This window comes from Apteryx mantelli, chromosome 1 (assembly GCF_036417845.1).
Source record: "Apteryx mantelli isolate bAptMan1 chromosome 1, bAptMan1.hap1, whole genome shotgun sequence".
NCBI classification, from domain to species: Eukaryota; Metazoa; Chordata; class Aves; order Apterygiformes; family Apterygidae; genus Apteryx; species Apteryx mantelli.
Genome location: NC_089978.1, coordinates 13,248,428 through 13,274,970, shown reverse-complemented (window position 1 = coordinate 13,274,970; position 26,543 = coordinate 13,248,428). Strand labels below are relative to the sequence as shown.

At 42.3% G+C, this 26,543-nt stretch overlaps 1 protein-coding gene across 1 annotated transcript in view; it reads right to left on the bottom strand.

The window, feature by feature from the left end:
- Window positions 1-3,163: 3,163 nt before the first annotated feature.
- HEPHL1 (hephaestin like 1) overlaps window positions 3,164-26,543 on the bottom strand; it is a 35,868-nt gene continuing 12,488 nt past the window's right edge. The window contains exons 3-20 of the mRNA XM_013955974.2: window positions 26,223-26,435; window positions 24,261-24,440; window positions 23,330-23,584; window positions 22,096-22,264; window positions 21,278-21,417; window positions 20,976-21,107; window positions 17,989-18,200; window positions 16,990-17,140; window positions 15,474-15,686; window positions 12,656-12,869; window positions 11,317-11,456; window positions 10,059-10,199; window positions 6,900-7,006; window positions 6,247-6,469; window positions 5,372-5,511; window positions 4,587-4,746; window positions 3,449-3,529; window positions 3,164-3,366 (exon numbers count right to left, since the gene is read on the bottom strand). Coding sequence (XP_013811428.1) covers window positions 3,164-3,366; window positions 3,449-3,529; window positions 4,587-4,746; window positions 5,372-5,511; window positions 6,247-6,469; window positions 6,900-7,006; window positions 10,059-10,199; window positions 11,317-11,456; window positions 12,656-12,869; window positions 15,474-15,686; window positions 16,990-17,140; window positions 17,989-18,200; window positions 20,976-21,107; window positions 21,278-21,417; window positions 22,096-22,264; window positions 23,330-23,584; window positions 24,261-24,440; window positions 26,223-26,435 — 3,074 coding nt within the window. The remainder of the gene's footprint in view (window positions 3,367-3,448; window positions 3,530-4,586; window positions 4,747-5,371; window positions 5,512-6,246; window positions 6,470-6,899; window positions 7,007-10,058; window positions 10,200-11,316; window positions 11,457-12,655; window positions 12,870-15,473; window positions 15,687-16,989; window positions 17,141-17,988; window positions 18,201-20,975; window positions 21,108-21,277; window positions 21,418-22,095; window positions 22,265-23,329; window positions 23,585-24,260; window positions 24,441-26,222; window positions 26,436-26,543) is intronic.

Genomic DNA, 26,543 nt, shown 5'->3' with positions numbered 1-26,543 from the left:
ATAAAATCGCTATCCTATGCGCTTTCAGTTGTCCTTCCTATGCTGCCAAGCCCTAATCCAAGTAAATCATCCCTCACATGGAAACCGTTCTATAATCCTGACTCACTTTCGTGTTCATTTCTGTGCTCTTCTTTTGCTACCGTATCCTTTTCCGGACAGGGTCGAGGAATATGGCTCAACCCTATTCAAGATGCAGGTGCACCACACATTTGTATAACAGTTCAATGGTATTTCCTGGGTTGCTCTGTTCTGAATTCCTAATGATTCCTAATATTCAGTTACCTTTCTGCCCACTAATGAGCACTGAGCTAACACTGTCATAAAACTAGTTTACCTCTAAGTTCTCATTTCTGAGCTACATATGATGCATATAAGACTAGGATTGCTTTTCTCCACAAGTGCTACTTTTAATTTGTCAGTACTAAATTTTATCTGTTTATCACTAAGCCACTCAGTAGCACAAGGATCTTTTGCAGCTTTCTACACTCCACATCATTTCTCATGCTACATGTAGTAATGATTGTCACTAAACGTTGTCACCCTTTTCCACATCACTTACAAATACAGGGAACAGCATGGATGCTTGCAGCACTCCATGAGTGACTTCCACTCGTGTGAAAGCGGGCTACTTATTCCTGTCTTCTAACCAGTTATTTAGCTTGTGAGAACTCTTCCTCTCACCCCATGGTGATTTCATTTCTTTAAAAAGTTCTGACTAAGGACCTTCTTAAATGTCTTATGGAGATGTAAGCAGGCTATATTCATCCAGCTCTCTTATCTACACACTGAGTCTTTCAAAAACCTATTTGAGGTACAAGTTCCTTTAACAAAAAATATGTTGATTTTTCCATCATCTGTTTTTTTCCTTTGACCACTTTTTAGAATAGTTTCTACCAGCTTGCATTGTGTGTGTGTCAGGGCTACTCATTTGTAGTCCCCCAAGTCTCCTCTGGAAGGATTTTAAAAGATTGGTGTCATATTTGTCACTTTTGGAGCTTTTGGTGCTGAGACAGTTTCAACTGCTACGGAGGTTAGACATGCAGTTACTTCATACTCAAAGGCCTTTAGCACTCCTGGAGAAGACCATCTCCTCCTGCTGAATGGTGACTGCTCGTTGTGTTGCTTTGCTCTCTGCCTCTGCTGGTGCTTCAGTCTGATACAGATGCGACCCTGTGATACAGATGTTTTCCCAGCTCCCCCATGCTGAACACAGATTCCAAAACACATTTCCATTTCCTGCCTTTGGCATGTTTTTTCTGAGTTCTCCTGCTTTATTAGGATGGTTGGTTGGTCCCACAGATACGGTCCCACAGCTGAAATAGCAGGTGCAGGATATGTGCTATTCAGAGAGTTTATTTGGGATCCCACCTGAAGTTGCACAGTTGTGCTCATCTAGCAAAACGCCCCACCAGCTTTCCAGGATGAGGCCGGCCACGCAGTCCCCACGCTAGGTGCCACGCAAGCGGGTGATGCTGAGCGCCAGGGTTTATGCTTTCCCTGGCATGCTGTTGTCTGTGCAAGCAGCACGATGCCTCCTGAGACTTGAGGACCTTTGGACACTTCATTCCTGTTTCACAACCACCGTCTGGTAATATGCCAGATAAATAAACTGCCAGAAGATTCATGCAAATAACCCGATTTTTATCATCAATGTAGTTAAAATATATTTATGATTCTGTTTTAAAAAGTCATATGCATTATCTACTCCGAAAGGAAAGTACCAAATAATTTGCTTTATTAACAGTGCATGTTTAAGTGAAAGGCTTTAATTTTGTATGCATACAGTAAGCAAATGTTCTGTACACATTGTGTTTTTGCACAGAATAGGGGACTTCAATGCTAGTGTTTCAATAAAACAGAAAGTTAAAAGGGTTTAGAGTATCCATCCTTGTCTGCTTGAAGAGCAGATTTATAAAGCGATTGTGGAAGTGCTTATTGCTATGATGTAACTCCAGTTGGGGCTCAGTCCTGCAGTTCCGCCTCATACGCTGTGCGTCTGTGGTGTGTGTGTGCTTTTACATGACTGAGGAAAACAAAGAATCAGGAAATGACTGAGAAGCACCCAAGAAACTTGTATGTATTGGCCACCTGGCCATTCATCCAGAGCACCACAAAGCTACATTAAGAGTGATGGGCAGTGCAGTTACCTACATTTGAACATATTTCAAAATATGGAACTGGAAAAAATAAAATAAAAAACAACAACTTGAATTTACATTGAAAATCAAACTTGGATAAACAGTTTCACAGACTGAAGAATGTTTTTGTTCTGGAGTTCCTCTGCAAGAGCTGTAGGTGACGTAAGCAGCTGGCTGGCAAGAATAAACACTATCTAATTAAAAATGAGCTATAAACATTCAAGTATCACTAGGTACAGCCTGATTCTGCCAGTCTGACTCACAGAGGGCAGTGGTCAGCCTCGTAGTGGTTTCATTAAAATTTGGGACTGAAGCACTACTTGGTGTAAAGAAGAGTTACAGAATCAGGAGCACAATAAGCAACAATTACAAAATCAAATAACTTTTTGTTGATTGCTCAGGGCTAGATTTTTAAAGGGATTAACAAAAGCAATTAGGAACTAACACCCACTGAATTTGGGTGCTAAGCTATATTGTTAGGTAACTAAATACCTTTAAAAATCTGTCCCCAGTGCAGTTTCCTCATTTAATACAGCAAAAAGGAGAATCTCTTAAAAGTCATTAGACTCCTTGAGCTTGATTCTGCTCTCGGCCTGGTGTAAGTCCGGTTTCCCTTTGGAAAACCGTGGGGAGTTGCAGATTTACATCTGCGCTTTCAGAAACCAGCACGCTTAAAGCAGTCACTTGTAATATTAACTAGTGTGAACCCAGTGCCTGTCTTGGAGTACATGGATACAATTCTGCCCTCTCTTTCCTCCCACGAAAATCCTTTGCACCTGGTGCCTTTGCCAAGAGGTGTGGTGCTTCACTGCGTAGTTTGATCTTGGGCAAAGCTCAGGTGAACTTCAGAGGAGCAGAAACAGAGGAGTGGTGTGTGGCTTGCGGAGTTTAACCCTATGGCTCATGTTCACTCTTGTGAGCGCTGGCTACAGGACAGGACCATCAACATATGTCTCCCTTCCGTTTTATTAGCAGCGTACAATGAAATCCAGTGCAGCTCTGTGAACGATGCTGGAAGTGGGAATTTACAGGGAATCCGTCAGAAGTGGGCTTTTGTCATGTAGAGCGCTATAATAGATCTTGCTCTCTTGGCGTGTAAGGAGGCAGAAGAAAATTAATATTGTTGTCAGTAGAACAAGTCCAATGAAAAAAAGGACTGCTAATATCAAGCTTGCTTCTCTGGGATTCAAAGTTTTGCCAAAAAAATTGACTCCTTCTCTGTCACAACCTGTCAAATGAGAAGTAGTTTATGAGAAATCTATGCATCAATCATCTGATGAGTTTTATATGCTGTTTTTAAAAATCCATACCCTCTGTAGTCGTCCTGTTTTTTGTAGTAATAGTATCATATACGGCAGTTGTGAGTCCGTCTTTTAAAGGAACTTTGCGCACTGTGCAGGGAAAGAAAAAGCTTAGTTAAACTGAAAGCCTTATTAAACAGATTTTTGCATTCTGGAAATATAGCATGACATAATCCCTTCTACCTTGGTAATCTGAACAGAAATTCTGATTAGATCAGCACAGGTTTTAACCGATTGCTCTGGGTAGCTCTATGGGCAAAGTTCCCCTTCCCCGTGGAGATCTCTGTTACTTGAATTCTGCATTTGCTTGTCCTTTTGAAGTTTCACAGCCAGAACAAATCTGAGGTATACAATAGATTCACCTTCTCCACGGAAGGAGTATTTTGGCGACATTTGGCGTTATGCTTGCCACACTGCTGCTACAGGATCAGAGTTAGGAGTGCGCCTGCTGGGTGCTGCTGCAGCCCCTGCGGAGGAGCGCAGCAGGCACTGACTGTGCTGTGCTGCCGGGGACCTGGTAGGGAGCAGCTGGACCTCAAAACTCACTCGGTGAAATTATGTGATGTGGAGAGGCCCACAATGCTCTTTTGGGTTTACTTGCAAGTGAGCAAGGGACCAGCACCACCCAAAAGTTAACCTTGCCCATGAGAGCAAAGTGTTTCCCACTTTCCTTGGTCAAAGGATCACCTATTTCTCGTACCGAAGGGAAGGCTGAACAACCATTTTCTGTAACATGTTGTATCTCAATTGGTCACTGCCCATGCAGGAAGGAGTTTGAATATCCCTGTGGGCAGGCAGAAAGGAACCAGCAGCATGCCTGTCTGCTGGCACTACCGCTTACTGCATGCGGTGGGGGTCTGCAGCAGCTAAAAAATAGCTTGATGTTGTCTTCTGCATCACCTATAGGTGGTCTACAGCCTGCCGCTGGCTTAGAGGGGCTCTTGTGAAGCACTGACTGTTGTTAGAGGTGTTTTCCCTGTCCCTAGACGATGCTAATCGGCCATGGCAATGCAGTATTTTACAGGTTCTTCCCAGCACCATCCAGGGTGCAGGGCTGACATTAGCCATCACCCTTTCCTGCCTGCCTTTCATCTGAATTGCTGTGATACCACCACAGAGCCCTAAGGCAATATTTCTGCTACTGCACCTGATTTATTGATGGTATAGGTTGTTTCCATGCCAGCGTGGATGTGATCAGCTACATGACAGTGCAGAAGCCACGTTCCAGGGTTTTCTGCTACAAGTTCAACTGTCTGGAAAGTCCCAGGAAAAAGGTCATACACATCTCCTCTGTGGTCCTTATCTGTCTGTGGCAAGGCAAAATAAGCACTGTAAGAGTCTTGCCTTGCTCTGCTCAAACACCCCTGCCATGCACTGAGATATTCCAGTTAGACTGTCAGTTCCTTGAGGCGGATGAAAAGCTTCTTGTTGTAGGTTTGTACTGTGCCTCACACGGGGGGACTGAGGCCCATGGGCACACCTCATTTAATCAATTAATTAATTAACAACAGGAGACTGCTCCTAAGGACTTAAGGTCTTAGTAGAGTGCAAATATTTCTTTGAAAGCCAGATTCTTCAAATAGTCCTGCCAATGTCAAGCTGTCACTACTTTAAACCATAGTGTAAGCAGGCAATATGTTCTCCGACATCCATGTATCTTCACTTATACCTATGGGCAAATGTGTATTTTAGCCCACCTAACCATGTCCTCTAATGATGACATTTATTCATGTTTCATAACAGGCTCATAGCGGTAAAAGCTTTACAAAATTCTCAATCATTTTGTACTTTTTTCACATGCAAAACTCCTACCAATCTCAGCATCAGCCCAGGACTGCGTGCACAAACTGCACAAACAGGCCAAAACCTGGAAGGCTTTGCAGAAATTTCCCATCACATTGTAAAAATTTTACTTTGATTTATTTCACCAACCTTGAAGATGAAGGTCTGTGCATGGAAATGGACTGTATGTATATCGACTTCATTACCCATTCCTATCAAATACCAATTTGTCGTATCACCTTTATTCATCGTTAGACCCAGGAGACTGTTATAGATCTTTCCGTTGATTGCTAGAATGACAAAATAGGGCGGATTAGTAACTGGCCGCTGTACAGGCAGTGATAGCCTCACGTCAGGCACTGTTCTTGCTTCCTCGGTAGTGAACGGGTGCCCAGGGAAGGGACAGGCACCATGCGGCCAGGGCAAGGGCTCTCCACGGTGGCTGCCATCCTGGCAGGGAGACAGTCCAGTTTCTGTTTCAGTTTCCAAATAGCATATCATCAAAGTGCACATTCATTTATCTTGCAAAACATAGAATAGTTCTTTAACCTATTAAGACTGAACTCCTGGGCAGAGAGGATTTATGCTGAGAACCCTCATGGAAGAAAGAGGGATGGAGCTGTTCCCTAAAATGGGCAAAATGTGTAGAAACAAAAGTTTTGTTTTGCTTGGGCGGTTCCTGCCCCATTCAGTCTGTTCTGCTTGGCTCCTGGGCTGGTTGCTACTCTGGCTACAGTTTCCAAATGTCATCGTCACACTCCTACAAAGCAAGCCAGCAAGGAAGGCAGCTCTGAAATGGCGGGAGAAGCCTGGCAGTGCAGCCTCTCCCCATGAGCATAAAATTTAACTAGCTTGTTAGAAAAATATCTTGCTGGGCCTCAAGAAACCTTCTTGTTTCCAGTTTTGCAGTTTATGAAGATGTCACATGGTTGGGTGACTGCAGGCTAAAAGTCCAGCATCCTCCTAAAAGGGCTGTGAAAAATAACCCCCTGTCCTCTTGGCTGTTGCCTATGAGTCCTACATACCATGCATGCTGTTGCCTTCTACAAAGTTCTCAGTGTAATTAAATTCGTCAGGATTCTTATGAAGGTATGTTTCAATATTTTCTTTCAAATACCAGGATTCATTTTCGTTGAACACCATAAATAGAAGCGTAAATTCACGATCAATGTCTTTCCTTAGACCATTTTCATCTAGAATTCCTTTTCTGCAAACTACGAGAGGCCCAATCAGACCACTGTATGTGTCCTGGAATAAAAGAAATATTTGCATTACAGATTTGCTAGTTCATCCAGTTATGAAATACATACAGATTAACTACACATGAAATAAAGATGAAATTCCATTTTCCTATCAAAAAAACACACTAATCTATCTGATTTGAGAAATATTTCTCTATATTTTAGATTTTAATGTCCCAAAGCAATGTTTTTCCCCCCACCCAAACTCCCTTCAACTATTCTTTAAGAAAGGAATTAAATTGATTCAGTATATCCCAGGGTTTTCAATAGATTACATTACCCAAATGTGGGCAGATATTATCACAGAAGACAAAGCATCTAGCTCTGTAAATCCTTTCTCTAGCCTGTGGTCCTTACATAAATGAGAAGCATTTCAGAAACATTATGCAAGATAGGATGCTTTATCCAGAACAATGTAATGACCATTTCCTGGTTACCTTTACAAAATTCACTGTTGAATAATAAACCCAGGTGATACAGTTTGGATCTGTTTTACCCGGGCCTGATCTTTCCGGGACATTCCATCTGTAGGTATTTATTTCCTCTGTAACAGAGAGAGAACAATTTCACCAAGAGCAGCTGGGTTTTGGGAGCTTTAATAGTATGTAACTGGATCCGATACCCTCCTGATTAAAAGTGGTCTGCATCACACAATCTGTGTAAGCATGAAAAGATGTAAAATGGACATGATTTTTGCCTTCCAGGAGGTCAGTGAGGTCCCAGTGGTGCAAATGAAGGCAGGTATGACCCCAAAAAGGAGCTCTGCAAATGATGCTGAAAACAGTGGCATCCCACAAAGGGAAGTTTGGAGATTAAACTTTTCATCTTTCTCCTTGGGCAAAATTTGTGGTAGATAAATGGTCTTTGATGACAATGCTTAAAACTGTCAGGGGCCAATCTCCAGAAAAAATTCCCTGGACTGTCTCATTTAAAAGGGCACCAAGACACGGAAGTTGCCTCCAGGATTTTGCAGAAGGTGCTGCTCTGTGACTTGCAGCAGTGCATCACCTCTCAATCAGGAAAGGAGAGCTGAGTACATGCTAACTTGGATGTTCCCTTGCCTGCTGCTTGGGAGCTACAGAAGGTGTCCTTCCCTCCTCCAGCTAAGCCTCCCTTCTTCAGCAGTTACCAGAGAATCCCTGTTCCCTCCCCAAAACCATCGCCTCTGCCATGTCCTCCCTGCAGGTGAGCAGAGATTCTCAGTAAGAAAAGGCACCAATGCCACTGCCTGAAAATAGCTTATTTATGAGAGGTTAGAAACAACATGAAGAAATTTTTTGTATGTCCATGTGTGAGGCTGTCACAGCACAGTTTATCTGAGGTTAGCATCTCCAGTTTTGTGCTGGCCTTTGGTTTTACAGAACAAAATAATTGGATGGGCAAATTATCCATTCTGTGTTTCTCCACTTTGATTTTTTGCTAGTGTCAGAGGGGAAGGTAGGAGACCAACATGTGGTCAACACCTTGTCCTTCTAAGTGCTGGACAAATGCTGAACCAGACAGTCTCTGGCCCAAACATCTTCCAGGATCATATAACCTGAGAACAACTGGGGATACACTACGAGTGAGGCGAAAACAAGGAAATCATGAAACTGTTGTCTTACAGGACAAGCCTGTGCATTATAGCAGGGGTTCATTTACTTAAGCAGAGATTAGCAAGGCTTTTAAGATGGCATCTTCTGTACCATCTAGCCCTCATTTATTTTTTGTGTGCCAGAAAGGTGTTTGGCAACCCTTCAGTTCATGCTGTCTGTGGGTGCTGCTACAGGGATTTTTGTTTGCAGGATAGAACAGCCTACCCAAGACATGGATATTTCAGGAGCTATTGTTCAGAATAGTTCAGCAGTGTTTTCATCAGTAATATCTAATATGCAGGGGACAAATGAGGCAAGATGGCTTTTTCTTCAAAAGGCTTAAGATTTTCAAGGATATGCTCTGCCAAGAGAAGCAATCTTGCTAAGGTCACAAACCCATCTTGGAGGTGCAAATGAAGCATAACCCCTGGAAGGACTGATAAACAAGAGGAAAATGGATTTAAAAGGGTATCTTCTCCCTTTTTTCTTCTAGTTAAATGGAGGAATGGACAGAGAGAGGACAAAGCTTTGGCAGCCAAGAGCTGCTTTGACGTAGACTCCTATGGGTCTGCTCCCTGCATCTGTCATCTCTTGAACGTGTCATGCATAGTCCCCTTAGGAAGCTGGCAGTGCTCTAGGAATTATGAGTCTGGTAAAGCATGTATATAACTGATGACTTGCTCCGTGTTTAGCAGGAATAGATAGGCCATGAGGATCTTAGGGTGGATAGTCCAGCCTGCGTTAGGAAAGTTAGCTAGCAAGGAGCCAAGTGAAGGGATTTCCAGATGATGTTGGTGGGTACTGAAATGCCCAAGGACTATTCTTGTTCTGAGGTACTTGATTTACTTGCTAAGTGCTATTTCTGAACACCTAAGTAAAAGTCAGTACTTAGATCTCGCTGAAGAGGCCTTTCCCTTGGCTTACTGTCGAACTCAGCCTGCATGGATGCCTTCTTTCATCTAATTCATCCTAAGCCTGCTCCCATGTGGCCATGAGAGACATTACAGTAGTATTCCTAATATTACTCCACAGCTGTCAACAAAGGAGCATCAACAACATCACAGAGCAAATAACTAAACAAAGGAATCATATAAACCAGCTCCAATTTTTTATATATTTACCACAGGTATGCATTTATCAAACTCCAGCAAGACAGACACAGGCTCATGTTTGGCCATGAATTTTTGTGTGATTGCCCTGTATGAGTATAGCTACACAAAAGAAAGAAATTGCACCTTGCAAAGAGGTTTAGTACATTGGAATTTATTTTCATTCAGTTTCAGACTGAAGCTCACAGATACTATGAAAAAAATTCCATTGGTGATAGAAAGCAAAGGTAGGTGCATTCTGGGCTGACTATAATGCCTGGCTTTGAGTTTGACTTTCTATTATAATATAAAACCCAATATAACAATTGAAGTAAAAAAATATAACTGTTAAAAATGTGGTTCTCTAAATGGCAATATGAAAAATTTCAACACTGTGAGAACTGTTTCCTTCCATTTTCCTGACTAAAAACTGAGGCATATTTGACAGTTTTTCAAAGATTTAACTTACATGGCAAACAGTTCAGTTCTGAGTTTTATGCATCAGCTCTGAATGCAGATGCCAGTTCTGTATAGATTAAAAGAGAGGCAGGGTCAATATTGCTGACTGCAACTTTACCACTGAGTTGCTCAGTTTTGTAAATACTATTAGAATGCCAGTCCTGAGTCAAATGCGGTACTAGCTTAGACTTCCCTTGCAGGGATTATGGGCCTGCTTCTGCTTTTTTGGAGGTTATCCAGTGATATTATATTGCTGTTTCTATCTCTGCTAGGAACAAAGGTTCATTCTTTGCCCTAACATGCTCATGTAATCAAGAACTTGCATGCATGAGAACAAAGAGAATCACATATAAGTAAACTTTGAGTGTATGCTTGGAAGAGCATATAGGTATGAGGAAGCTTGAAAGAGGAAATATTATACATGTGTATTTTATACCAGGTTTTTGTAGCTCAAGCTAAAGAAAAACATCCTTACCTGGTAGGGTAATTGGTGTCTCAGATTGTTCTTCACAACCCACTTCTTCTATACCATGTGCAGTTATTGAATAAGGCCGGCTAGCTTTATTCTTAAATACAATCAGTACAGAGTCACCGACCTCTGCATGCAGTAATGGTCCTGAATTAAAACAACAGTCTCTAGTGATTAATGCTGCTATTATGAATTGAGTAAAATGGAAGTTAATCAAGAATCAGCTAAGAAATATATTTTCTATTATTATTTACAAGCTATAAAATCAGCTAACCTTGAATTTAGGAGCTGTCTTCTGTGAAATGCCATTGCTGTTTACAGTGAGGGTAAAGAGAATTTTTTTGTAATCTACAAGCTGATTCTGTGAATAAAATTTCCAAGGACCTCTTCAATAATAGATTTATGACAGTCCAAAAAATCATTGCATTTTAACAAGCTTTCAGTAGCTTGGTCTTAGAAAGAAACAGTGGTCTTAAAATCCTCAGGTTTTACTGTTTTTTCAGCTACACTATTAAAATGTGTCAGTTACCCCAGCTGATGAAAAACTCCATATACATAACCAATCTTTTTTCTTTTTGGGTGATGAGAATTGTTCGTTCTGGAGACAAGTCTTTGGGCAGCTTTTTTTTAGGGAGAACTCTTGTGGATAGTTTTTGTATCTCAAATTTGATTTTTTAATTGGTAACTGCTTTTGTTTTCTTTTTTGAGAAAATTAAGCTTTTTTTTTCAGTTTTGCACTGCAAAAAAAGGAAATGTCCCTGCTCATTGCAAAAATCAGCACCATTAGAAGTATTTCTAAAGAATGCTAACCATTTTAGGAACAGTTGTTCCCACTTCTCATCCCATAAAACACATGAGCTGATAGTTATTTTATGACATGCACAATCTCAAATTGTGCAAATTTTGACTTGCACAATCTCAGTACAAACCGAGCACCTTAACATCTACTCAATCTACCTACAAGCATCTCCCCCAGATTGCATGCTCTGATGTTAAGGTGAATACTGGAATTTCCATTTTTACTTCCTCCCTGTAAGTACTCCTTAAGATAGTCTTTCTTCATTTGGGAATGGATCGTTAATTTGGAAAATGTCTTTACGCTCAGCAGTTATATAAATTAGGTGTAAAATCACTGACAAGCGGGAAGAGGCGTCAGTGTCACTTCTTTTCCTTTCCACATTAACAAAGCTGGGGAAAGCTTTGTTTTTGGAAAGCGATTCTCTCACTTATTAGGCTCAGTCTGTGAGCCGTGAGAGCTACTTGCCCAGGATTTCCAAATGTTTCTCCTCCTCGGTCCTCACTTTGCGCTGTGTGAAGTTGCCGTTTGTGTACTCCCTGTAAACCACCTTCTTGTATTTTGAACCAATTAGGTCTTCTGCTTGGCTCATGAAAACATGCCCATAGCTGCAAAATAAAAAGGCAGAAATTAAAAGCACAAAACTTCACATATCTGAAGGCTAATAACTGTTGTGTTATTCATAACAGATGCAAAAAAATATACAGCTTGGTCCAATACGGTGATGTGTTGCAAGAGATTTTATGCAGCAAATACCAGCGATAATCCTTGCTGAATGCACACCCTCTTCAAACAGGTAAAGCTTGGGATATATTGCACTCACCACAAACTTTTGGGAGCACAACTCCTTCATCAGAGCTGACAAAGCAGAAACAAAGTTCAAGCTAAATGTGGGTTTGGCCACTCTTTCCAGCTCTATCTTCCACTCCAATAAAAGATACTGTCTTTCCCCGCAAACCTCAATTGCCTTATCATGGTGGCTGCTTTCACTGTCTTGTATGTTAATCAGCCACAGGAAGATGATAACCGTAAGCCAAATCTTGCAAAACAAAGTGCTGCTGTATTTGAGACAAGGGCTGCTTTGCCTACGCTCAGCTGGTGCCAGCTGCACCTCACAGTGAGAAATGTCTTTACCCTTCTGAACCTGGCTGAGGATGCTTTTCGTACCTTCCAGGTTTGCACAGTAACACTGCATTTTTGGTTGTTGCTCGTGCTTGAGCCGAGAAGGCTGACTCGCCAGCAGAGGACACTCCCAACCAGCTAAAGAGGAGAGTGCTCACCCCCTTCTGAGAGCAGAGTTATCGCATGGCGATGGAGTGTCATCTCCAAGGCTGCCCTGCCAGAGGAGTTTTGAGGTTGCCTCACAACATACACAAAAAAAGGCCCCATCAATACTCATTTTTATGTATGTAGAAGAGCAGCCTTTTGACAATACTGGAGTTAAGATTTTCTCCAAATGCATTTCTTGATCACCATTAAAAGAGACTCCACCTGTGATTCTTTGGGTATGTTTTCTACCGACTCCACTGTACACTTGCTTTTTTACCGGGTGCAGTTCCCCAGCCATATTTCTAAGTTTTGTCTTTCAAACATGTTGCCCTCTTGTTCCTTTTTGTTTTCACCAGAGGCAAATGGTGGTCTCAGAGTTAACCATTTTTAATTACATTTTCTCTGATGGAAATTATTTGGTTCAGCAAACAGTGCTTTCCAGAAAGGACTAGGCCAGCTTCATGGGAGGATGCTTCCAAGTTCCCCCCTCAAGCTATGAATGTGTCCCACAGCCACAAGCCTTTTTTGCCTTCAGTACCTTTCTTCATTGCTGCTTATGTTGTAAATCTTCGGTGCCGAGCTCTTATTTGATGTGTAGTCCCATTCTACCTCCTCCGCAGCAATGTAGTACAGCCTTACTGCACCGTACTGCTGCTGGGCTTGAGTGGTATTGCGGCAGCTGCTAACTTCATAAAGATGTTTCATCCCACCAACAAAGTGATCAAAAGTCCTGCAGACCACTTTGAATGTGCCTGAAAAGGAAAGCTCTTGAGATTTAGGTAATTCTAACAACTCAAAAGCTGGACAGCAGACTTGGTCCTGTGCCTTGTGCATCTCTGATCTGTCCTCAGACAAACCTAAACCATGATGCAGCACAGAAAGTCGAGTTGATATTTATGTCACCTGGAGCCCTACTAGCTCCTTACTAACTTTGAAAAATACCCATGGGGGTCTTAGAGACTGAAGGGAAAACTAGTAAATAAAATGGATATGCTGATTACCTACTTTAGTCGCTATATTCTCCATGGCCCCAAGACTTAAGATGATGGGAATTCAGACTGACATTTGCGTGCTGAAGGGCAAACACACACATAAGACTCCTCAGGGTTGTGGCCTATAAAACCTAGGTTATTGTAGGTTCTTCAGCTAAGAGCAAAATTTGAGTGCTGATGCAGCTGGAGATCCATAAGACAGCAAGTAGCATTTTATTCCCTCAGAAAAGTTAGCCAGCTCCATCTTCCCTCAAAAACTCCATAACTTACTTCTTATTATTTGATTTGGGATAAACTAGCTGGGGGAGCCCTGAAGAGTAATTGATTAAATGTCTGGCTTCAGAAACAAGGTTGGCAGAAAGCCTCCGTTATCTTTGCGCACTGTCCGTGCCTTTGTCATGGGCTCTGGGTTCCCAGGTGGGATGCAGTGCTGCCAAGGAAGGGCACAGTGCCATGCCTGGCTTCGCAGGCATGCCCGCGGAGAGCACCAGGGGACACAGGGGGATCTGGGCCGCAGCATGGGCTAAGAGCAAGGGGCAAATCTAGCTCGAGGCTGCTGAAAGCCACGTTGTTAGGTGATAACGGACATTTTCTCAACAGGCTTGGGTTGGTTTGAGTTGACGTGGGGTTTCTGATGACACTGACCTGGACTCTGGGCACCTATCCAGTATCTGCTCTTAGCAGGTCAGCAGCCCAGCTGCGGAGCTTCAAATGCGCTGGTGAAGTTAGGAGCAAAAGCAGAGCTCCCTGTACCCGACAGTCCTAAGTGTGCCTTGCAAACACTGATAAAGGCACGGCCGAACAGCCTGCGTGTATCAGAGATACCGTTTCCTTGTCCCTGAGCACAGAGCCGCTGCGCTGGCCTTGGGGTGCACGAGAGTCTCTCCCGGCTGGGCCTGTGCGGTTGCTCAGTGTAATACGGCTAATTGAGGCCTCTTAGAAACTTCACAATTCAGATACAGATCAACCGTGCAAAATCCATTATACAAGAATGCCCCTAACAAACAGGAAGATCCTGCCTATAACCATTTGGTTATGTGTATCTATATGGGGCAAAAATGACTGAGTTAAAGCTTCAGCTCTGACTCTTGCTCTGCCTCCGATAGAGGCCAAACAACCGCAGGCCTGGCGTTTTGCTCCTGGATGGACAAGGCTGCAGTGACAGTGGCAGTATCTCTTGGCATGTTGTGGGCTATATTTTAACATTAGTATTCTCCTTCCCACAGGCTTGAGCAGAAGCTGACCACAGCATGGCCCTATGTAGCTCCACCTGCCAACACTCTTGTGAAGCAGGAAGGCATTTTCATTGTTGTTCAATATATGAGGAAGCTGAGAAGTTCAATGAGTTACACATGTCCGACTTTGTAAGTCAGTGATGGAACCAAAATTAGAAGTATAACTCCCTCCAGACTGGGCCTCAGTCCCTCCCTTGTGCTTCTAAGGGAAAAGTTATGAAAAAGTTTTCTTAACTAAATGCAATTTTACCTCACAGTTGTTGGTTACTGTGAAGATCTGAAAATTCATTCATTTTCCCTTATTGCCAGTAGAGGGTTAGCAGGCAAAAAATAAATTCCTAGAATTTATTGTTCAGCATGCTTCCTGCAGCGCCGTTTCATGACAGTGGTGGAACCGTAGGGAATATATGCAAGGAAAGAATCTGCTGTCAGATTCTTTTGGTGTCAGATAGACACCAGAACCAGATGTCTAACCCTGGGCTTGGCACATGCACACAGGTCCAATAGTTATTTCTGTTGGGTACTCGGGCCAAAGATGGCTCTCAGCATGGTCTTGCAAAACTCTGATGACACCACTGATTTAAACAGAGAGGTAAAGAAAAGTGATATTGCACTCTATAGCTTAAAGCTTATCTGAAGCTTCTCCAACCAAGAAATCATTATTAGTCCTGAAAAATGTATCACTGGATTATACATGAAAATTAAAAGTATTTTTTATGTACACACTCCAGAAGAATCTCCTATGGACTAGATATTATTGAAGTTCTAAAATATCTTAAATGATGCTAACTATCTGCATAGCAGTGAATTCCAACTTCTCTAAAAAAAACTGTTTTGAGAGTTATGGAAATTTTGTGAGCATCCCTGTGGCTATCTGTCTGTCTGCTGGTCTACCTGTCCCAAGCTCACTGAAGACTCTGTTCTTTGGTAATTGTACATATTTGACTTACAGCACTTGCCCAAAAAATAGCCCAGCCTGAATTCTCAGTTATGTCATGTTTCCCACAGTCCCCCCACTTCAAGGCTCTCTTGTGCTCCCAGAACAGAGTAGAGCATCTCATTGAAAGTGTTATTTAGGCTGTCTGATTTCTGCAAATGCCACAACACTAAGATAAGCTCAAGAACATACCCACGCGGTCTGGCTGCATCAGTGCTGTTCCCGATAGATGAGGAAACAAGGCCAGGCCGTCCCTTGTCGTCCCTCTCAAATCGATGGTGTTTCCTTGAAAATGAACCCCATGCATGTCGTAGTGACTGCCCAGCCCAATGAGATGCCAAGAAACCTTGTCATCCTTGCACATGGCCAAGCCTGGCAGATTACCGAACAAGTAGCCATTGACAGCTGAAGGAGAAGGAAATAGTCTGGTTAGTAGAAGACAGATGGTAATTCAAGAAATACCCTCCCAGCACATCTATGACAAGAGACCTGTGCCTGAACAAGTCGCAGCACTAATTAAAGGGACATTTTGTGAAGCAAAGGTATCACCAACTGACACCAAATTAATGCCTCAATGCTATTCCTGTAAACTCTGAGAGTCTACATTTATTTTTAGCCAGTAAAATGGAACCTTTACACTGATGTAGCTTTTCAAAGTGCTTCACAGACACCAGTTAAGTCTATAAATTAGGTAGCTGCTTTCATCCTAGAGAAAATATAATCTGATCATGAAGGCCATGGAATGGGCCATAAAGAGTCTGAGTTACAATTTCAGCTCTGATGCAGCCTTCCTGTGTGATTTTAACATTTGATTTCCACTTTGGTTTCTATATGAATCTCCTTCCTTCACAAGGGTGTTGTGAGGCTGAACTCACTATTTCTTAAAAACTCACTAATTCTTAGAAGCTCTTTATGATCACTGGATAAAAGATGCTATGCAGAATGAAACTTTACTGTGAGATAACACCTCATAACATAAGAATAAAAGAAAACAGTCCAGGAAGCCCAGTGATGAATTTATAGGAAATGCATTAAAACAGGCAGAATCACTCCAAGGTGCCCAGTGGTGGAAGGTGCTGTATATACAGTGTGTTTCATGCCCTTTGCTTCGCAATTATCTGTTGACTACCAGCGTATATTCTCAGTGTTGTCAGGGAAACTAAGGCACAGAGAAGTTATGTGATTTGCTCAAGTCTGTCACGTCAGGAATAACCATGAGGAGGTCTACACGGAAGTGATGCTTTAAAACACTTTTGGCTATTTCCCTGGTCTTTGCCCCTCCTCTTCCAGAGACGGTCACTGTTCAAGAGAGACTTGGTAGAACACAATGGATGAACCTTCATTATCTGATTCACTGTGAAGTCCTGCAGCTAAATTTAAATCATCAGTGAATATCAGCCTTTTCTGCAGTTGATGTCTGACTATGGCATCATGCCTTCCTGTGGACCCAAGTGTAATATCTCAAAGCTAGACTTTGTCCCCTTTCTCCAGGTATACTTGATAGGTGGACATGTTGATTCCTAATGGGACTAAGGATTTGACATGAATTCAAAAGGCATCGGAAGTTGGCTGTAATTGTGTCTGCCAGCTTTCCCCCTCACCCTCGAGTGCAATATAGTCAGCTATGAATGATGATAAAATCTGCCAGCTTGTCTTCCTAACGTGACTGCAAGAAAGGTCTTACTGACAGATATTTGATTTTTCATACCATGCATTTTGTTGGATTCCTTGAAATCTTCATCGTCTTTGTCTACTTTTGAAGGGTCTCCAGTAAATGCCTCAATATTTTTGTTCAGATACCAGCTGTCATTCTCATCAAAGATTGAAAAGAGCAGGTAAAATTCTCTGTCTATTCCTTTCTGTAGCCAAGGAGGAAATGAAGGCATTAGGCATTAAAACCAAAGTCTATGCAGAAGCACCCAAGTAAAAATGATTTTTTTAACACAACTTTCTTTCCCTCAAACATTGCAATAAAAAGACAAACTGTTGCAATGGTTGTCAGCCTTGTTCTTGTTATGTCCTTATAGAGAAAGGAATTGGCACTCTTCTATCAGCCAGAAGGATAAACTTTGGACAATCATGATTTCATCTCCAGACCGAGGACCCTGTGTTCTACTCTGGTTCTTATAGGTGTTTGCAGAGGTGCTTATATATGTGTTTTATAATGTGCTTATAATGTTCTTCATAACATTCTTATAGGTGTTTGCATTTCAACCTCCACTACATAATTTAAGTTATAAAATGATACACAGTTCTCCAGAACTGTCCCAAAGCCACAGATCTGGAATTCCGATAACATTCAGCTACAGATTTAGACCAATAGTTTTCATCAGACCCTATGTCAACCTTGGGTCCAGATGTGAACAACCCAGTGAACAGGCAAAATCAGAATCAGGTGGGAACTGCAAAACTTGTGAGACTTCTAATCTGACAGGCTTAGACAATTGCCTTGTAAAAAATAGGGGAATGAGGGAAAAGATGGGAAACCCAGGGTTGTGGAAGGGGGGCTGTTGTCTCTGTCAGGTATCAGTTTCGCCTTCCCCACCTTCCCCAGGTCATCTTGCACCATGATAAATGACATTTCTCATGAGTTTAAGAGTCTGAACTCTTAAAACTAAACTGGGAATGTGGAAAATCGGACCATATGGTGAAAATCCCCACTCTACAACCCTGCCGTTTGGGACAGGCAAATGTCTATTTTGGGTACCTGTGTCCCATCAGGATTCAGTGTGTTCTTTCGACACACTAACAAAGGCCCCACAAGGCCAGAGTTGGTGTCCTTGACGGCATCGGTTGCTGAGTAGTACAGATAGGTCAGGCACGGTGGGTCACTCTCTGTTGGGCCTCCATTTTCAGGCACTCTCCATTTGTATGTGAATGTCTCACCTGGTTTAACATGGGCTCCCGGCTTTGGATATCCTGCCAACAGGAAATTGAGAAGCACGAAGTTACACAAAGGTTACATCTTCCAGAATATAGGCACTAGCTGGAAGTCAGACATAGCCACTGGTTTCTGCTGACAGACTCCCCCTTCCAGACAAAACTCAACCACAATCCCATAGTCTAGGGACTTCTGCCACCAGGACAGCTCGCTCTAACCTTGTAGTGACATACTGAGCCCATTCCCAGCCAAATGAGTTCAGCTGCTTCACAGAGGCTGATGCTATCTGACAAGACACGCAGAGCTCCTCCTTGCTCTTAAATGGCTTCTTCTAACTCTTGCAGCTTACCTGCCCTATCATGAGATTCATCTGAGATATGAACACAGACTCTGACTTTTCATTAAGCATCAACAAAGCAATTACAGCAGCAAGTGGAGCTGGAGCTGTGGCTGTTTGGAAATTCAAACCAAATCTGACCCTGATAATTGTTTCTTTCTAATTTCGTAGCAACGAACAGGAAACTCTGTCATAGTCTCCAAAGGGCAGTTGCTCTTACTTCTTTTAGAAGCTTCTTTTAAAGGATTTAAGTGCTTGTCTGCAGCCATGCACAGGGTGGATGTAGCACCACTCATGTAATTTAGCCACTGTAAAAGAGTGTTGGTATCCACTGAGGGAAGACTGACACAAGGGACTTGAAAGGGAAATTGGGAAAAGCAGTCAGCTCTGCACCCATTGTAGAAAAAAAGGGCTAAACAACTTTTTTGATCTTTGATATGAGGAAGATCAAACCAGAAATTTTATTTAAAGCTGAGGCACCCATTGACTGTGTTTTCTCAGCACAGTCAGAGGTGTCTGTCAGTAGGAGATTGCACTGACCTAATTTTGAGTGTGCTTCTTCAGTTATTACCAAGATCCTGGAATGCCTCAAGGGACAATCCTCTTGAAGACTTAGACATGAGTGAAAATATCAATATTACATTTAAACACATACTAGGTGTCATAAACCACAATACAAAACAGAGTGCTCCTGCAACACTATCTGATGCTACAGAATTCATCCTGCAACAGCACTCAGTAAACAGAAGAATGTTGGTTCAGAGAGAAAAAATGTCTGAGACTAGACAAGCATCAAATGCAACACAGAAGAATATCTTTTGAGAGCACAGCTGGAAAAAAAAGATGTCTAGTGAGCCTTAGGTATGTTTAGCTAAAGCATACCACATGAATAGTTTGCACTCAGATAATGCACAGCCTCTGAAAAACAATGTTCTTTCAGTGTAAACCTGCAGCCCCACTGCATCTGTACACACTGGGAGACAGATATGGTGGAAATCTAAGACACAGGGGCTACAGGGATAGATGACGGGGCAGAAAGATTTTTAGGAAGAGATAAATGTGGAGTCAGTTTCCTCTCCAAAAACCCAGAGGTGTGCAGCTCACACTGTTGCTGAATTGTAGGATTTGGTTTGATTTTGCTCCGCACTAAAGGGTGCAATGCCAACAGGCACTGTTACTGGGTGGTGTTAAGTGACAGCACGACGTGAGTGTGAGCAGAGGGAAGCCACACTTCCATTGGGGAACTGTATCTGCCATTGGTGGCATTAGGGAGTGTACAGTTGATTTCAAGGCTGAACTTAAGCTGACTTGTTTCAAGATACACTGGGGCCTGCTGGCAAATGTGCTGTGATGCAAGGTCAGCAATGGGAGATGTAATAGAATTTGATAAGCCTTTTGTGTTGATTTTATGAGCTTTTGTTGATTTGATTAGATGACTTTATGAGTTTTGCATGATGACCTAATTCTGTTGGCACAGTTCTCAAAGAGGGATTATGTCCCAGGAGTTTGTTCTGATACATTGTAGTGGAAACAAAGCAGTTCAGACAACAAGAAATCTTCTTTCTCTTCAGTGCTGCAAATGCAGCGAAAGAATCTTTCAGAGACCACAATATTCTCTCTGTAGAGACTATGGATGGGATTCAGCTCACCTAACTTTATCCCTCTAAAGCTTAGGTCCCTAGCCCAGGACTAGGCTCCTTCTATATTCAACGGAGAAAGACAGACACCTCCAGAGGGCGACTCACTGTCTCCTAAGATAGGTGTTCACAGTAAACAGGACTTCTCACCCTCTGAAGGGATCGTTTCTTGCCACTGACTACACAATTAGACATGACACCTAACTTTTAAGGGTTAAACTTAGATGACAAAGGTCCCGTCCTGTGTACAGTATGAGAGGAAGCCTTCAGTAAATGCTCCATTTCAACATCCACGCGTTTACAAGGATTAATAAGAATTGCTGCTGCTTCAGATTCCAGGCTGATCAGATCAAAGGTGCCTCCCATGCTGAATATCCTGACTGCAAAGCAAGGGGAATGCCAGAGCTGGATTACAGAACAGGACGTGAAGCAGCCCAGAACGTACAGCTAGCTATATTCAAAGGCTCAGCAGGGACATAGTGCCAGAGCCCAAGCATGCCCAGAGCTGCTTCATTGACTGCAGCTGAGTGAATTAGTATATAACTAATATAAGTGGGATTGGACCTGTGACATTTATTCAGCATTAACAGATGGACTCTAGCTAGTTTCAGATGCCTTGTCTGGTACACATCCAAGGGAAAGAACCAGCACAGAAACAGATCGGGGAGTGGGCAGGCAGGCGGTCCTGCAGGCTGTGGCATATAAGCTAGGTACAAACTAACCAAATCATCCCTTCTGTGCCTTAAAATCCATGAAAAGGGCAGAAGTTGCAGAGCAACAGAAGAGCTTTAGACCCCCTATTATGGATACAACAATACAATAACAGAGTTAAAACTTACCATCTAAGTATGGAACGCCTTCTGACAGCTTGCTGTAGCTTACACCATGGGCCATAATGCTATAGTTCCTCTTAGCTTTGTTGGCAAAAGTAACTAGCACTGTATCTCCCACTTCAGCTTTTATAACGGGACCTTGAAAAAAGAGAGTAAAGGAAGGTATCAGAAGAACTGCCAGCAAATGTTTTCATCTAAAGAAGAGAGGGCTGATTGGCAGCTGCATGCACAGAATTCCCCTCTGGATCCAAGTGGACTTCTGCATTTAAATCCGATGGAGTGACAGGATGGGAAAGTATTTACTATACCAAGTATTCCCAGGTGCTTCATATCCTCTGACTGCATCTTCCTTTTTCTGAACTTTGCATCCGTATATTCCACATAGTGAACTTTCCAGTATTGCCCTCCTATTCTGTCAGTCCCTTGCGTAAAATATGTTGCAGATTCACTGTGGAGTTAACAAATCAGACTGGTTAAATAATTGGAGGTTCAGGCAGAACCCTTCATTTGGGATAAAGTTATTCCAGCCATGGAACAAATGACCCCCAGATTACTAGTTTCTATATAGTTTTCTAGCAGGCCAAGGGAGATATTACTGATCTGTATTTCAGTTAAAAATTAGTTAACATATGTGCATTCATTGTGCATTAGACTTCCTTACATTTAACCCCAACTTACTTAGGGCAAGACCTATGTCATTACATGTGCACTATGGATCTCTAATCCTCTTTATTTTTTGTAGGAGATACCATAATACAGTTCATCATCATTAATAATAACAGGGGGAAAAAATCTACCATTATGGCACCTCTGAGATACACTGAATGAAAGTGTGAAAGCTGCCTAAGGCATCTAGACTTAGCGATATTTGTTCTGTTGAACTTTGTGTACCTCATCATGGTTCACTTTCTCCATGTAGTTGGTGGAGCGAGATAAGTGCTTCCAGAAGGCAAATCAGAGCATCTCATGAATCTAACTTCTCAACAAGGCTGTTTAAATCCGTTCATCCTTGACCTTTCCAATTAAAATTAATAATAGTGCAGGACCTAGCCATAATGACTCACTGTGACAGTCTCACCCAGACACCTGAAATTGAAACATGACACGAAAGGACAAGAAGGCTTACCTGCCAGTGGCATTTAAACCCTGCCCAGTGAATTTATCATAACCATCAGGTCCATAATTCCAGAGCACTTCTTCAGCAGCAATATAGTACAGTCTTTCATGACTGAGTGGTGAAGGCCTAGAAAGGTTTTTCTGGCAGATCTGAACATCATACAGTGCCTCCATGCCACCTGGGAGGAGAAAGAGTCTGGAGACAGCTCTCGTGCCAGCTGTGGAGTCAACTCACAGATACAAATGCACATTCAGAAGTCTCTAGACAGGAGCTATGTGGATTTGAAAAAATGACTGGGATCATTTAAGTAAATTTCTACTTTTATAGACTCCCTCTGCCTTCTCTGGGTCAGACTCTATCACCCTTCTCTTGCAAGGCAGTACATCACCCCACAGGTGAATCCCACTGAAATCAATGACATTCTTTAGCAGGTTTATTTACTCCTGAGGATGGCAGAGCAATTTCCAGGGTCCGAGTGCCTCCTGTGATGTGCTGAATGGCCCCACCTCTCCTTGACTTCCACAGGAATAGAGAGGCTGATTAGTATCACTCTGAAAGTGTTCATTGCTTGCCAGGATCCAGTCTTTTACTCCTAATTTAAATCCCACTGAAATCAATGATCAAGTTCTTAAAAATAAAAACTTTTCCAACTGGTGACCGGTTCTGATATTATAATTATACAACACCTAGTATCTTAACACTTGGATTATGGTATGTGCTTCGCATCTCACATGCCATATAGATATCACAACACCATTTTCAAATTTCTTCATGTAATTGTTTCTTACCAACCTTCAGGGAAACAGTGCCAATTTTTGTCAGATTTCTGTAAAGGAAAAAGCTATGAAGCGCTCAGCTGACATAATTTTTATCTAAGCGTCTGTTTCTACAACAGAAAGTGAATATGAAGGCTCTTCTTATCGCTCATTAAAATCTCCAGTTTATATGGAAAGTGCTGTGTCAGCACTGGATTTAGCAAGCCTTTCTCATATGAATTGCCTATATTTACAATTAAGTCATTTGTACTAACTGAAGATTTGGCCCAATATATATAATTTTCCCTGATGGCTAAATTCCTACTCATGATCTTTATCTAGTGAAATAGTTCCTAGGTGTTCAGGTAGTCAGAAAAGAGCTTCAAGTCCTGCTCCCACTGGGAGCAATTCTCTCAGTTTTCTTTTCCTAACATAATGTGAGCTGAGCTTTGTATCTGAAACGATCAGGGAGATCTATAGCACTGTACCTCGTAAATGTTCATTAACCTGACAAGTTATCAGCCACCTCCCAGCATTCCCAGGAGTCATCTCCGCTGTGATGAACGTTGCTGGAAACAGACCGACGACATCTGCCCTCTGGCCTCTGTTAGTGAACGTGTGGCCGTAGAAATATGCGGCGTGGATATCTATCTCACTTCCCATTCCAAACAAGTGCCAGGACATGGGATCATCAGCACACATCTCCAAGCCAGGGAGATTGCCATAAATATATCCATTAATAGCTAAAAACAAAAGTATGAGACTTCATGAGAGATGAAAGACAAGTGCGTCAGACCCTGTTTCTGAGAATGATGCATTCCAGACCCTGAAGCTGTTTGAATGTCCACTCTGAGTCCACAGCTGAGTAACTTGCTCACAGGCTCCTTGATGGAGGATAACATTTTTGAACTGCCAGGTTACAGGTCTGGATTATCTAATGGTCCAAATTCTCTTGCTGGGTCTGTGAAAAACTTCCTGAATGATACTGAGATACTGCCAAAGCCAAGTCATCACCAAAGGGCCTGATTATGAAGTTAATTTGTTCTGCAGCTATTTAGCATCTCTGAAATCTCTTCCCTCTTATTCCAAGTCATAAATATGCCATTATACACATGGCTAAAGCAATTTAGATTTGAAAATTATGATATCGGTCAAGAGAGTCTAGTCATCTCGCTCTTCCTCAGCTTCCACACCTGACAATGTATCAGGACACTGGGAGAACAAGAGTCATATTTCAAAAAATATTTTGGCGCCTAGACTTCATGCAGCCTATCAGCACGGCAGTTTAACATCCTGACCCATTTCATGATGAGGCACAGAGAAAGGAGAAATATCACAAAGGACAGAAAGTCCTACTGAAATGAAAACAGCCAGGTCACTATTATATATTACTACTATATGCTCAAGAGTCCTGCTCACCATGCATTCGGTTGCTGGTCTGGAAACCTTCATCCTCTTTGTTCACTGTGGTTGGTTCTAAACAGAAGGTGTTTATATTCTCATCAAGATACCAGCTGAAGTTTTCATCTACAATGCTAAACATCAGGGCAAAAGCATTAGCAGCACCAGTCCTTTCTATTGAGGTGTCAGCTGCAGTTCCTAAATTACAAACAAAAAGGAAAGTGCTAGGAAAAGCCTTGGAGGGGTTTGAATTTAAAAGTGACAATAACTTTGGAGCACTTGAGGAAATAAAGTGCTCAGCCCCTGATCTATAGGGCAGGATGCATCTCAGTTAATTTCACTCCTCTAAGACATCTTCACCCCCCTCTATAGCCTTTGAACAGATAGGTGTCTCCAGAAGCTGATATTTCATGATTACTTTTACTTGACATAAGCACAAGTAGCTGCCAAAAGCTGCTGTCCCATTTTCCCCATCCTTGGCCCACTGTCCCCAACCCTGACCTTTAGTCAGTATTAGCATCTTTGTGCCTACACAGTGAGCCAGGTCATAGGCCTGATCCAACTGGAAACCAGGGACTTTTTTTGGCTAGGGATTAAGAAGAGGCAAGTGGTAGCCTGCATTTCTGTTGCATTGAAGTTGCTGTAGAACCATACCCACCAAATGACGGTCTGTAGGCAGCCACTCTCCATGGACTAATGAGGAGGCTTAGGTGATCAGCTTGGGATAGATACTTAAATTTTAAAAGGCTAAACACGGGATGAATCTCACCTACTCAGGCTAAGTTCAGTATCATTATTTGATTAATCATTTGGGAAATAACGTGAGAATATAGGAGTGGCTGTACTAGGTAATCTATTATTAACCTCTGACTGATTTCTATTTCATCTAATTGTCCTACCTCTGAACCTTGAAAACTGTGGCATACCCCTAGCCTATAACAAGGAGTCCCAAAGCCTAACCATCAGCCATGTCAAGAGCCATCCACCACCTTCCAGAGGAGTAAAACAGTAAAGTCATGCAGAATTCTACCTTGATGAATTCAAGACTGAACAAGTGGATAATCTGTCCTTTCAGGCTAGGATTGTTTTTAATATGCTATACCCTAGCTTTGCTTATTGTCCCATAGTTTTCAGCTCAGTTTCACATATTCAGGTGGTTCTGCAGATTTCAAAGCCTCCCTGGGAGAAATAAGTCTGAGAGATTTTAATTATGTGAGTTAAGTTGGAGACCAGGCCTGTCTTTTCCACACTGAAGTCTTTCTCTTCTTTTGAATATATGAAGACTGACCCAAGTATATGTTCTGTGTATAAAATCAGGGCTGGTTTTGTACTGAAGGAGGTACTGGAAAGAGGTGGCCGAAGAATTATATGTATCCCAAGGGGAGAAGGGACGATGGCTCAGCTGACAGAGGGTAGAGGGTTGGTACATGGTTCCTGACCACTTCAGCATAAAATTAGCAGACTATAATGCACATGGGACAGGCTGTCACCTCAGCTGTTCAGAGCACATTCCTGTATGATTATGTTATTGGCAAATATAAATATATAATCTGTACAGGAAAAAATGACAAAGAACGCTGGGCTTTCAAATACATAAATACCAATGCCAAAGTAACCCGCCCAGCCATAATTTCATTTCCTGGGCAATGAGTCTTTCGACTGTCCTGAAACAATCCCAGTTCTGGAGCATTTATTTTTGGTCTTGGTCATGAACAGCTGACCACAGAACATGCTGCAGTCCCTCCAACAGCTGAGGCAAATCTCTTGTGAAGCCAAAGGGGAGCAGGAAGGGAATTGTCCCAGAGCTACAATACCTACCCTGGGATGCTCCTGGAATGGCCCAGCTATTCCTTGCCCCTTTTTATGGGCTATGTAGGGATAGATTCTAGACCATCAGGTTTATACCTGTAAGCAAAAATGACTGTTAAGATGCCAAGCTTGGCAGAGGGGCTTGCTTTGTCAATGTTTCTAGCTCAGTACCTTTTTTGCAAACCAGCAGTGGCCCAATTAAACCAGATGCAATATCTCTTGGTGTGTCAATGTGAGAATGGTAAATCCAAGTCAAGCAGTTGGGGTCTGACAAAGTTGGGGAATAATCTTTCCTTACTGGCCATGTGTACGTGTAGTTTCCACCAGGAACAACAAAATCGTCCTCTTTGCTTTTACCGCCGGTTCCATCTGGGTAAAGTGCTCCTAATGCATTAAACAAAAAAGGAAGCTTTTATCCCCCCTTATCATAAAAACTGTTTTCCTTAAATAAATGTATAACTTCTTCTGTTTTATTGCAGCTTTCAAAAAGAA